At 45.5% G+C, this 12683-nt stretch overlaps 1 protein-coding gene across 3 annotated transcripts in view; it reads left to right on the forward strand.

Annotated features, from left to right (window-relative positions):
* Nucleotides 1-12683, forward strand: part of PIAS4 (protein inhibitor of activated STAT 4) — a 55727-nt gene that overhangs the window by 273 nt on the left and 42771 nt on the right. For all 3 annotated transcript variants that reach the window (XM_019513383.1, XM_019513384.1, XM_019513385.1), the window contains exons 2-3: nt 3300-3735; nt 10803-10887. In XM_019513383.1, coding sequence (XP_019368928.1) covers nt 3300-3735; nt 10803-10887 — 521 coding nt within the window. The remainder of the gene's footprint in view (nt 1-3299; nt 3736-10802; nt 10888-12683) is intronic.

The raw sequence follows: 12683 nt of genomic DNA on the forward strand, positions 1-12683 counted from the left end.
CTCTGCCCCGCCGCCTGCTCCTGGGGTCGACCCATCCCTCCCTCACCCTCCCTGCTCTCCCCTTGGCTCACGGGGCTGCAAGGGGGGGACTGGCCCCTAGCGATGGCGGGCAGGCATCCTCCGCTGGAAAGGCTTTTGGCGCAAGTTGCGAGGAGCTGTCCAAATACCTCCCGGCGGAGAAATTCCCTGCTGAACACTCCCCCTCCGCCGGCACATCCCCGGATGGTTTTGCTGAGGTCCGCGTCGAAGGCCAGGGGAGCTTTCGGGGAAGACCATGTGGCACTGGAAGGTGTCGAGGGTCCTGGCGACCTTTACATTTCAATCGAGGGGCTTTCAAAATGTGTCTAGTTTTCCAGAGCATCCCATATATGTAGTCCTGTATATATACAAGGGATGCTCTGGATGCTCTGTCTCGTATGTAGCGCTAAGCTCTTCTTTGTGGTCCAGTCCCACTGTGCAGTACCCTTGTGTGTGTGAAGTGGGCAAATGCGCCCGGGGATGAGCTCGCGATGTGCCCAGGGATGAGATCGAAGGCGGCTTCGCGCTGCAAAGCTTCCTGTCAAATCACCGCTCTTACCCAGTGACTGCAATGACAGCTGAAGGTGCTCGGTGTACAGCCGGATTAGGCTGGAAGGAAGGAACTCGCCTACCTGGGGCAGCTGAGGGTTTGCGGCGCTGCCTGAGAGGTTGCAGGATTGCAAAGTGGCAAAAGGATTGAAGGATGGACACTGGTGGCTTGAGCCTGCTGCTCTTCTGATAGGAGGCACTGCGGACATGTTGGTCATCAAAGGTGCGCTGGGGTGACATGTGAGGCCAGCCATCTTTCCTGCCCAGATGATCTTCTGAGGTCCCTTCCAGCCCTAAACTTGTGTGAATCTGTGGGCTTGGTAGACTGGAACTTGCCATCTTCTGTGCCCCTTGTCCACACGACCTCCTAGTTTATGGGAAAGCCTGCATCTGCATTGATATTGAAATAACCTCGCTAGCTAACGAAAACTGTATTTGTGTTCGCTCCTTGATGAGTGAGTGACCCAAGCTTCTAGTGATCTGTTTTTCTCTGTGCCTAAATGTTTTGGCTTTCTTATTGGTCAAGAATCATGATTGTGTTTTTTAAGACTTGAAATGCTGCTAAATATAAACTGCGCGTAAACTGTTTTATGTTCCTGATGCCCCAAGTGATCAGAAAGCAAGAACAGTGAGTGCAGGAATAGCTTTTTTTGGAGGTGTTTTTGACTCTCTTGCAGTAAGCATCTCACAGTCTTTAATGTTTCTTTATCTTAACTCCGCGGGGTGGCAAAGTCCTATTTTTTCCATGCTACAGACGAAGAACAGAAGCACAGAGACCAAATGACTCATCCTGAACTACACAACAGCTCTGTAGTGAAGCAGGGAGATGAACCCAGGTTTCCCAAGTCTTAAGACAAGTGTTCAAGCAGCTGAACTCTCTCCAAAGCCCTTTCCCCTCGCCAGAAGAAATTCCAGAACATCTCAGCCACCCAGCGTCTCAGTCCAGCCAGTGAGTTTGAGTTCTGTGACCTCTTCAGTGAACCAGGAAGTTAGAGGCTTTCATAGAAAACTGGGAAAAATAAAATAAAATAATGTTAGGTCTTTCTGGGCTGAATACTACTTCCCACAAATAAACATGGCAAGTGAACGTTTTTGGTCTTACTTCATTTTTTTAATTTTAAAATTAGTTTGTCCCTCTTCAGAGAATCACAAGAATACTGTTATCAGCTGGTTTGCATAGATTAATCTGACTTCAGATGGAAAGATCATTACCAGCGCTCCGATTTCATCTTCTGCTGTAGAATACTGTGTATAAAACACGAAGTACATTGAAGTGAGAAACATAGGTGCCTGCTAAACATTTTCAAGGCAGTTTGCATTTATAGGAAATGCACTTCATCGGTTCACCCTGAACACTTGTGACATTGTCTTTGATAGTCAGGAGGGTCAGAATGATCAATCTCTGAATCTAAGCATTACTTTTAATTAAAAAGCTCTTATTCTTATGCAGGTAAGCTTTCCAGTGTAGACAGATGCAACGTTGTCTTCCTGAATCTGTGGACAGTTATAGGCTCTCTGAACTTCCACGAGCACAAGAAGGTGAAATTGAGATTGGATAGTGTTAAATGGTCTTGAAAACCTTGGGTCTACCTTAATAGTTTTATGGTGCTCTATTAGAACAGTAGCGAAGCAGGCACTGGGCCTGGTATTAGGAGTGGCTGGGCATGGGCCAGAGAAGCAAGTAGTCCCTTGGCACCCTTGCCCATCTAGCAATCTGATAGGCCCTGCTGTCACCCAGAGGATAAGAAGTCCTGGGTGATAAGGAAAGGAACTGTTCCCATGGGCACAGGAAGACTGAGTAGAAAGGATTCTTTGAAAACATCAGACTGCAGTGACCAGAGACTGCTATGAAGATGAAATATTCAAACAGAGTCCAGAGAATACATCCTGGCAGAAAGAGGGAAGATGCTGAGGATGTCTAGCATCAAGAACTGGGTTTCTGACCAGAGGGTTCCCTGTGAATGTCACTGGTGGCCTGGCCTGGCCTGTCTTCCTGCCTTCTGCTCAAATAAAACCTCCTTGAGCATCGTTCTGTGGCCTGTTAGCATTTCAGTTCTGAATCAGGCATATGTGAGAATTCTCCTGCACATGCAGGCAGTGCTGATAACACTGGGATAGATGTGTGCAGTCTTAAAACAGGGTGTTCTTCATACAGCTGGGGCAGCACTGTTGCTAGAGCTTCTGTCTCCACTACTGACCTTAACTGTTGCCTTCGCTTTAATATAGGATGACATCAAAATACACCCAAACATAATGGCATTTTTAAAAAACTCACACAATTTTCCCAGGTGCCAGGCAGGGAATGAGAGCTATTGGGTAGGGCTAATTCCTTCTTTTGAAAGCAGGAACTGAGTCATGAATATGGTGCAAAGCCACTCAGTGTCTCCCTGAGTTACTGTATAGTTGCTATTGCTTCTACTAAAATCAGCACGAGGATACAAATATTTGTAGTAATTTAAAGATGAGCTTGTGCCATCGCTGTCTGACCTGTGTGAATAGGTTGATAATTCAGTAGATAGTCTCCTGCTCATTTCCATTGTCCAGACAAGTGTCTAACGCACAGCACGTTAATCAGGTGAACAGCAGCTGATCTAAGCAGAAGGCTAGGTGTCGCTCTTGAAAGTGAACATCAGTATTTTGGATTCCAGGCTACAGACTGTGGAGGGAATTGTCACACAATCTATTTATAACCATAAGAATCTTTGACTTGACTTTTCGTCTTTATTCCCTAGAACATGGTGATGAGTTTCAGAGTGTCGGATCTTCAGATGTTACTGGGGTATGTCGGCAGGAGTAAAAGCGGACTTAAACATGAACTGGTCACCAGAGCATTGCAGCTGGTCCAGTTTGACTGTAGCCCGGAAGTGTTCAAGAAGATTAAAGAGCTCTATGAGACTCGTTATGCCAAGAAGAGCTCCGACTCTGGGCAGCCGCAGCAGCAGCCGCACCGACCTCCTGAGACGCTCTCCATACATTCTTCATACGACCGGGGGAGCACTGTTGCTAGGACTTCTATCTCCACTACTAACATTGACTATCCTGCGATCTATGGAAAATACCTTAATGGACTGGGAAGGTTACCGCCCAAAGTTGTAAAGCCCGAAGTTCGGCTGGTGAAACTGCCCTTCTATAACATCTTGGATGAACTGCTGAAGCCGACAGAGCTAGGTGAGTCTTGTACCCAGGTGCAGGCTTTGTGCCAAGGGCTCATTTGGGGAAAAGAAAGTGGAAAAAGCATACAGGCTTTGAAACAATGGCAGTGTTCTCAGTGATTAAAGCGGCCATGTGAGTAGGGGAGGGACCCAATGAACCCTGTTCTGGTGGGTGTTTGTTCAAAATGTTTTAAATATAGGTTTATTTGTTTCTGCTTATATTCCCTGTACCTTAAAACAGGAACTGCAGTCATCTTGATAAGTAATGTAAAGCCTGTCTTGTTTTGCCGGAGCTTTCATATCTGTCATTGAAAATGCTGCCTTGTAGCATTGCATCCTCGCGCAGTGAATCGTAATCTATCTCTGCTCTGGCTAATGGAGCAGTATATTAGAGGGGAAGCTTCTTTTTGCATCAGTGCCACAAGCGTACTAAACAGGAGCGCTGTCCCTTTCTGTATCAGTGCCAGTTGGTTCTGTACTTAGCCCAGCAGACTGAAAGCCTGCCACAAGGGAAAGAAGATGGCTTCCATAGTAGGCATGCTCTGTATAGACCAGTCACAGTTTTGTATGTTCAGGACCTTGTGTTTTTGAGAGACAACTAGAAGAATCTGGAAGGTGAAATAAGCATCTTCTCCCAACTAGGAGCCCAGATGGCTGGACACTGCATTTGCGCTATTGTAGTTCTGAGTAGCAGCATTCCCTCTGAGCTGTGTGATGTACGCAGCTGTGCAGGTGTGCCTGGCAGCATGGCGTGAGCGTGCCTTTGCAGCCGCTCACGCCATGCAGCTTAGAGGGAACGCTGCTGAGTAGTATTAAGCATACGTGTGCCTGGGTGAAGTGTAATTTTGGTGGCATGTTCTGCAGGAAGTATGGGCCTTTCTTTTTTCTTTCCTCCATTTCCCCCTTTTTTTTTTTTTTCCTCTCCTGGTTGCCCTGGGACTCCTCAAACTACATGGATGTGCAGTTGTCCAAGGAGTAAGCTTGGTAACATGAGGCCTTGCTACAACATTTGTACTGATTTATTCGATTTGATTGGATTTCTGTGCCAGCTTTCCCAAAGAGGCTCAGGGTAGCCTGTGACAACAAAGTAATAAAAACGGATGAAGTAATACAGTTGTTCCCCAAAGAATACCCAGAGCTTAACCCTACAATGATAACAGTTTTCCTGTATGAAAATGTCTTGCACCACTTCTGAAAGATGGCCAGGCTCCAGCTCTGGCAGGCCCCAAGGGAAAGGAGTTCCAGAGCTGGGGACCAACAACTGAAAATGACCTCCTGTGCGTTTTGACTTGGTGAATGGAGGTTGTTCTTGGCTGACCTTAAGGATCATGATGGAATGTGAGGGAGGAGGTAGTCCCTTAGCTATGTAGGTCCCAGGCCACGTAGGGCTTTATAGCTCAAGACTAGCACCTTGAATTGTGCTTGGAGAGCTATTGGAAGCCACTGCTGACTCTGAAGCGTAGACACAGTGTGCTCCCTGCAACCCGACATAGACTTTTATTTTAGCAAAATAAAGACAGAACCTGGGAATCTGATCTCCCTTTGCTGAAAAGGCACATTTCTAATGTGCATGAGCATGAAAGCAGTGGTGATAGATGAAGGAAATGACACTTTACCCTCGTGCAGGTGGATGAACTGCTGCAGCGTTTGGCTGTGGGTTGGAAATTTGAAAGAAGACCTGGGAGATGGCCACTGCTGCACGGCATTGTTGTGCTGGCCAAGGAGGAGTGCAGAGTTTGTTCTAGCGTGGCCTGAAAAGCACTTTCATTGACCATGTTATGTGGCTCTGCAAAACTTGCCTTACCAGAATTTGACAATACTTAAACTGTCCTCTTTAAATCAGGAGAACATAAATTTTTAGGAACAGGAAACAGCCGTCTGGCCCAGTGTGGCTGCACTTTCATAATTTCTTAATCCCATCTTCCTGCTTTTTTATCATACCTTCACTCCCTTCCGCCTTCGCAAGCCAGTGTGGATATCCCTAGAGCTTATTTATATCCTCTGTTTCAGTTGCCTTTCCCGATTAACGTATTCCATAAGTTTATTGCCCTTTGTGCAGTGGTGCCTGATTTTTTTTTTTCCCTGTTTACTCCTATTTTCCATATTTCTTAGTTTCTGAACTGCTCACCAGTATTTAAAATTTTAAAAAAATCTACTGACTGTATGAGTCAGGCTTCATGTGACAGCAACAAAGGTTGGAGGCTGTCATACCTTAGACAAGTGGTAACTGATGCTGACAGGCTAAACTGTATGTTAACTACACACATGCTAGAGCTTTAGAAATTGATGAATTTGCTTCTGAATGCAGCACGCTTCAAGGTTGTGCTCCATCAGAAATGTAAATTGAATGCGATCCAATCTTCTGAAGAAAAAAATATATATATTTAGCTACAACTTCATTTCCTGTCCATGGGTCCAAAGAGAAGAAGAGTGGAAATATCTACAGATGAGAAATAGGAACAGAACACTATTTATCCTGATTATAAGAGTTGAAAAATTGTTAGGTGACATCAGATCTTGGGTTTGGCTAGACTTAGTATCCTACCCCAATGTTAGCTAATACCTCCCGAGAGTCGGCTTGTTCCCTGAAGCACATTTGACTAATTTTCTCTTTTGATAAATGCAACTTCTGCTTCATTAGTGTAGAGTACTTAGGTGGTGAACAGATGCTCGTTATCTTTGGTGTCTCGACTTATTGCTCACAATCTACAATACAACACATGTTTGGATTTCAGGTTGATTTTCCAAGCCCTGGAAGCTGGGAATATACAAACACACACCACTGTTAATGTGGGGTAGGAAGCATGAGGGCCTTGTGTGGCCTGGCCCTGCCATTTCATTTCAGTAACTGGAACTGAGAGAAGGCTGGGCATCTCTGCAGAGATCTGGTTCAAGCGTTAACGCTAGGAGGAGCGACAGACATCTTTGTGACCAGCCTCTGTACTTGGTTCAACAAGATTTTGTCTGTCATCGCTAAGCAGTGCTACTTGGTGCCCTCGTGAAACCATGCTCTGTAGAAAGCAGGCTCTAAGTACTTATCGTGGTGATGATATTTTTGGAGGAAGCAAACATGAAACTAGTGAAGAAAAGTTGCATTTCCGTGGAGCTCTGCTTGGTGAGGTTGGGGTGGAATGAGGGGGTAGTCCTCAAGAATAAAGGGTTGTGTATATTGATGTTGCACCACTTTAAACTTCTGTTTGCAGATGTACCTTTTGTTATACTGGTGCAGCTTCTCTATCTAAACCAGAGCCGCTCTCAAAAACTGTTCCTCTCCTTGTGTTTTAGAAATACCCAAGACAAATCTGAGATTAAAGATCATGTTGACACGTACTTAAGTACTGATGCAGCCTGGTGAAATGGGCCGCAACTAAAGAGAGAATTTGAAAGCGCAGTAGTAGTAGTAGTGGTGGGAACAAGGGAACGGCAATTTGTGCATTCCCTTGACTTGGAAGGATATTGGTTAATTGGAAGCTAATCTGTGCTGAGAAGTAACAAGGGCTCTCCTGCCTCTTCAAAATTATCACCTTGAGAAAAAAGGTGAGATGGGGTATGTCTAATTTGGTCTCTAGGCAGTGTTCCCCGACCAGGCAAGCATCAGGTTACGGTTGGAGAGAGGGCTTCAGCTGTGGGAGCAAACAGATTAAATGTAGCGTGATCCAGGTAATATTCAGTATTTGGTAACTGTAAACCCACAAGCGTTGTGAGAATTCGGTTACTCTGGTTAGAAATGGCTTAGTTAAATCAGCACAGCTGCCTTGGGTGGGCAGTCTTTAACATGGTTTGGCAGTGGGAATGAAGCAGGTGTGCCCATTAATTAATTCATCACCACTTTTTGCTATTGCTGAGGTCTCAGATGTAAGACTGGGATCAAGTGTAGACCTTTCTAGTCATTGAATTTTTTTTTCTACTGCTGTTTCCAACAAACTTTGGTATTTATCTCTTGGGCATTTGCATGATCCCTGTCACCATAATATCCGAGTGCCTCACAGTTCTTAGGGTATTAATCCTCATGCATGCTGGCAGCTAGGGCAGTGCTGTTACTGGCTTTTGCAATTTAAAAACAGTGGGGCAAGGAATTTTGGCCTGCACTTGCAGACAGTGGGACTTCCCTTGGAGGCAGTGCCCAAGGAGGATCTCATACGACTATTCTGGGAACAGAGCTGCATAATCTAGCAGTTCCAGCCACTGTTGCAGTAAACGGTGTTGGTTTGTCTTAGACTTTTTAATATCGACTTGACAGTATGATTTCTGCTCTAACTAGCTGCAAGCATTTTGACAGTACATTCCTTCCTCCAACAAAGATTATCCCCAGTTGCTTTGAATAGACTGTCTGGCTTGGTGGCTGAGGCAACTGCATTGCCTTGATTGCAAAGCATGCTTCCATGCATCGGGGCTCCTCTGAGAAATCCTCACCAGGACTTGCTTTAAAGCTCTGACTGTTTTGGTCTGTCCTCAGTGGCGAATGCATTGCATGATTTCAAGAGAGTTCATTTTCAGGAAAGACTTTTGCTTGAAACTCGTTTGTCTAAGGTTGGTCACTCAAAAAAAACGTGTTTTTGATGACTGCTCTTGGGTGAAGGATGTATGTGCCTGGCCATTTTGAATGGTAGTGTTCCTGTGCTATTCAGTGTTCACAAGCAAGGGGTAGACATCCTGACATTTCACGGCATAAATCAATGTTTGTCTGATGTGGATCCAGCAGAAATTCCCCCTGGGAATATATTACCCCGTAAGCTACTGAAGGGTGTTTTCCTGCACATTCCTGTCACGCATCTGGTTTTGGTCTTGCTTGGTGACAGGATACAAGTCTGCTGGTCAGACCTAGTGTGATTTCTCTGTTTCTTCACAGCTAGAAAGGGTTGAGAACTGTGTCAAGTCATAGCAGCCTACTTTGACCAACCAAATAGAGGCATTATTTGTGCATGAGGGGAGCATCCTGGCTCTCATCCAGTAAAGATGAGTTGGCCCAACTTGGGTCCTTGGAGAGGAATAAAAATCGAGGGGGGTGCAGGTCAGGTCTCCTAACGGTTTCCTTCTTTCACTGTTAACCAGGCAGCTGCAGAGGAAAGCGAGCGTCTTCTGCTTCTGGCTAGTGTTGCTTTTTTCTGTGGTCTTGGCTGCATGCTCAGATTGCGTAGGATTGCTGTTCTGTCTGTGCCTGGTGCTGTGCAGGCAAGAGCCGTCCTACCTCCCTCAGCTTCTGGCTGTGTTCATTGCCCCATTATATTTCATCGAGCAGGAGAGGTGATCTTGGATGGGCTTCTCTCTTGGAGTGCTGCCCCAGCCGTTTGGCATGTTGAATAAGCACGTTTTGTGTTCCAGGGTATGCGGCATATTGGATGCCTTGCTGCTGAGGGATTCTTTGGAGATTGTAACTTCAGCAAAAACCAAATCTCCCACTTGCTTGGGCTTGGGTGGGAGACTGTTGGGGTCACAGCTTCACTGCTGAGGCTGAGGATGGCGTCCTCAGTCTGGGTTAGTCGGCCCACCAGCGTTGTTCTCTAGAGAAGGTGGCAATCTCTTTGGTTAAAGAGAAGAGTTCTTGCCATGTGGATCAATTTTTAAATGATTCATTTTAGTCTCATTTTGTATTTTTACCTTTTCAAAACTCTGCCATGTTATTGTATTTGATACTTGGTTTTACTAACCAAGACAATGCAGTTGTTTTGAAGGGATGATCTAGCCTGTTTAATTTGTGTATTTTTACTAAGCTAGAAAATGGCAAATGATGCATTTCTAACTTACAAGATTTGTTCTTACAATTTGTGTCAAGCTGCATTTGGATGGAAACGGGGATTATGATTGAAAATGCACAAAAATAACACTTCAATATTTTGATTTTAATACTGCCTTAAATATTCTGCCTACTTTTTTCCTTATGAACTGGTAATTTTACAAAGATATGGCTTGCATTTACAGTTGACGTATTCATAAAGGGAGTACCTTCAGCTAACTGCACTGATTTGTTTCTGTTCCTGTGCCCTCCAAGGTTTTAGGACTGATGGACCTCATGCCCCCATCTCCATTTTTTTGTTCACAGATTGGAAAAAGGAAAACCAGTTTTCCTGCTTTTCCAATACCCGCTCAATTTCTTAGCTATGAATAAACTAGCTGAACCAAACTAATTGATTAGAGTGAAAGAAGAAGATATTTGTTCTGCCTTGCAGAAGAGGCAATTTCTGAGAGAGCTAGTCTGGCATTTGAAGTTGCAGGTGCTTAGCCAGTGGACCCTCCTAAACCTCATTTTTTTGTTTTAGCTTTTTTGCTGGTTGAGTGCGATTCTTTTTCATTTCAATTGGGATTTAAACTTCCTATAAGCTAGCATAGGTTATCAGTTTTAAATGTTAATTTTAATTAGGTTTATTCGTAAAACTAAATGTTAAACGAACATTACATCTTAAAGTGTCAGTTATTATGCATAGCATTTCACCTGTGGCACTCTCATGCCTACAAATGCACCAGTCCTTCTATTTTTTTTGTAAACACTTCTTTCTTTGCCCTCTGGGGCTCGGGTTTTGATGCTATCTTGTCCAAAGCTGATGTGCAATTGCCTACTTCCCTTTCCATAGTCTAGTGGTTTCATCTGTGAATGCTCTGACATCCTTTGTTAGGTTTTTCTCTGTATTCTAGTCTTCCTGTTGTGGTACCGTTCATGATAGGCTTTTATTTTTAAGTATTGCCTATTGTCTGGGTTATGGAAGTGGGAGGGGGAGGGTCCTGAAAAATAGATGGGACTAAAGTCCACAGCACTTTAATTCCCCAGCCAACAAAAGAGGCAGGCAAGGAGTGAACAGTCCATTTTAATCAGCGGTGCATGGCATAAAGACATTTGACACACATCTTGCTTCCTTATCTTGCCAGGAAAATGTTCGGAGTTTGCATACAACTCTTCAGTCCTGCTGGGGGAGGCTTGAACTTCTCTCATGTTTAGTCTCTGCACCCTTTCAAACACAAATGCAGCCCTAAGCAAACTGAATTTACCTCTTTTTTAGCAGTGCAATGAAAGCGAGAATGTGATTGGTCTCTGCTTCACTCTGATATGCACTGGAGATAAAGTCTCCTTTTTCTCTCCTGTTTCTTCAGTCCCACAGAACAATGAGAAGCTCCAGGAAAGTCCATGCATTTTTGCACTGACATCAAGACAAGTGGATCTGATCAGAAATTCCAGGTACTCTTTGCCATGTATTGTTTAAAAAAGCCTTTGAATTGTGTAACGTCCCTGGTGGGTTTTTCCTCTCTCCAGTCTCTTTTCTGCCTGCCAGCACTGCTTGCTTGAGGACACTAGCATGCCGCCTTTTCTCCGCTGTTAAAAACTGTAATTTCTTTGCACTATCCAATTTGCCGTAGTGTCTCCTGACTTTCCTAGTTCTGTAACCTCCAGCTAGAATAGTAAGTCTGGGCGGGGCAAACAGCATGAAATCAGTAGATGTCTTAAATTCTCTTAACCCTGCATTGTGAATCTGTTTGCAGTGGCTTTTTTGAATCCCAGGTTAAAAGCTATATGCTTAATGCCATTGACCTTAGTTGCCTGAAAGAAAGCTGCTCCGTTATAAGGATCCTTATAATAGCTACCTAAGCAACCATCTCACGCTCTGCCACTAAGACTTACCATGACAACTACGTTCCTCTTCAGTGACATAACTTTCAACCCCAAGAGTGAAATATGCCTGTGTGGGAGATAAAGCTTTCTCTGCAGCTGGCCTGTTACTGTGGGACTTGCTGCCATGAAAGATCAGAATGACGACAAACCAAATAGCCCTCAAAACGAGATGTAAAACTCTGACCCAACTTTCCCACAGTAAATAATCCTGCAAGTACTAATGTCCGAGGGAGAGGAGGGCTTTTTCTTTCTTGAATACTTAAGTGCTCAAAAGCTATGGTGCTCTAGATTGATAGAAAACAGAGTAGGGAAATGTCATTCAGGGGCCCAGTGAGAGAGGAAACAGTATATCAGGACTTGTGTGGACCTTTTAGGACAGGGTTGGCCAATTCTTTTGGCTGGGGGGCCACTTATTCAGTTTTTGGTGAGCTCTTGAGGGCCGCAAGGGTAGCCCTGCCCCTTGACAGGTGCCCCGCCTCCTGATTGCTACCCTGGGATTGGAAGTCCTGCCCCTAGCCCCTGACCTTTGCCACCAAAAATCCCCCCTCTTACCCCCAGAAGGACTTCTTTGGGGGGGGGGGGGGTGCCATTTTGGAACCAGAAAAAAAATCAAAAAGTATTTTTTGTTCTGATTTGCATGCATTTGTGTAATGTATATAGAGGTGATCACACAGTATCTCAAAATGAAGTCTTACTTTTGTATATTGTGGGTGGGTTATGGGGGTTGTAGAGGGGGTGTGGATGGGGAGGTATATATGGATGTGTAGGGGGTGTGGGTGGCTGGGTATGGGGTTTGTGGGGGTCTATGTATGTGTGTGTGTGTAGGGGAGGGTGCATGTGTGTATGTGTGTATATCTAGGTTCCCTGCCTGAGTCCTGTGCCATTGGGGAGAGCCCTGTGCCATGAAGCCTGTGGTGCAGGTCATGGGGCTCAGCGAGGGCTGCAGGAAGAGGGGCAAAGCCAGCCAGGCTCCATAGCACAGAGGTCCCTGCCATTCCCCATGCCCTGCACACAGCAGTGAATGGGGACAGGCTGCTGGCTCCATTGCACAGTGCTCCTCCTCCAGAGGCACATGGCTGGGGCAGAGAACCCAGGAACTGCATGCGAGCCCTGGGGAGCTCCGTGCAGTGGAGCCAGGTGGACCCTGCCAGCCTGGGCGGCGCACTCCTGACACTCTGCCCTGGGCACCTGCCAGCAACAGTGCAGGCCCCACACTCCCACTCAGCTGCCATTTGCTGCCTCCTGTCACTGCCACCGCTTTTTCCCCGCTGCTGCTTTTCCTCGTCACCACCCTTCCTGCCTGTCACCGCTCTTAGTCCACTCACTGATGCTGCTTTCCTACCCGCGGGGCCAGGGTCAGGGCC

Source organism: Gavialis gangeticus, unplaced genomic scaffold (assembly GCF_001723915.1).
Source record: "Gavialis gangeticus isolate Ggan-Ray unplaced genomic scaffold, GavGan_comp1, whole genome shotgun sequence".
Taxonomy (NCBI): domain Eukaryota; kingdom Metazoa; phylum Chordata; order Crocodylia; family Gavialidae; genus Gavialis; species Gavialis gangeticus.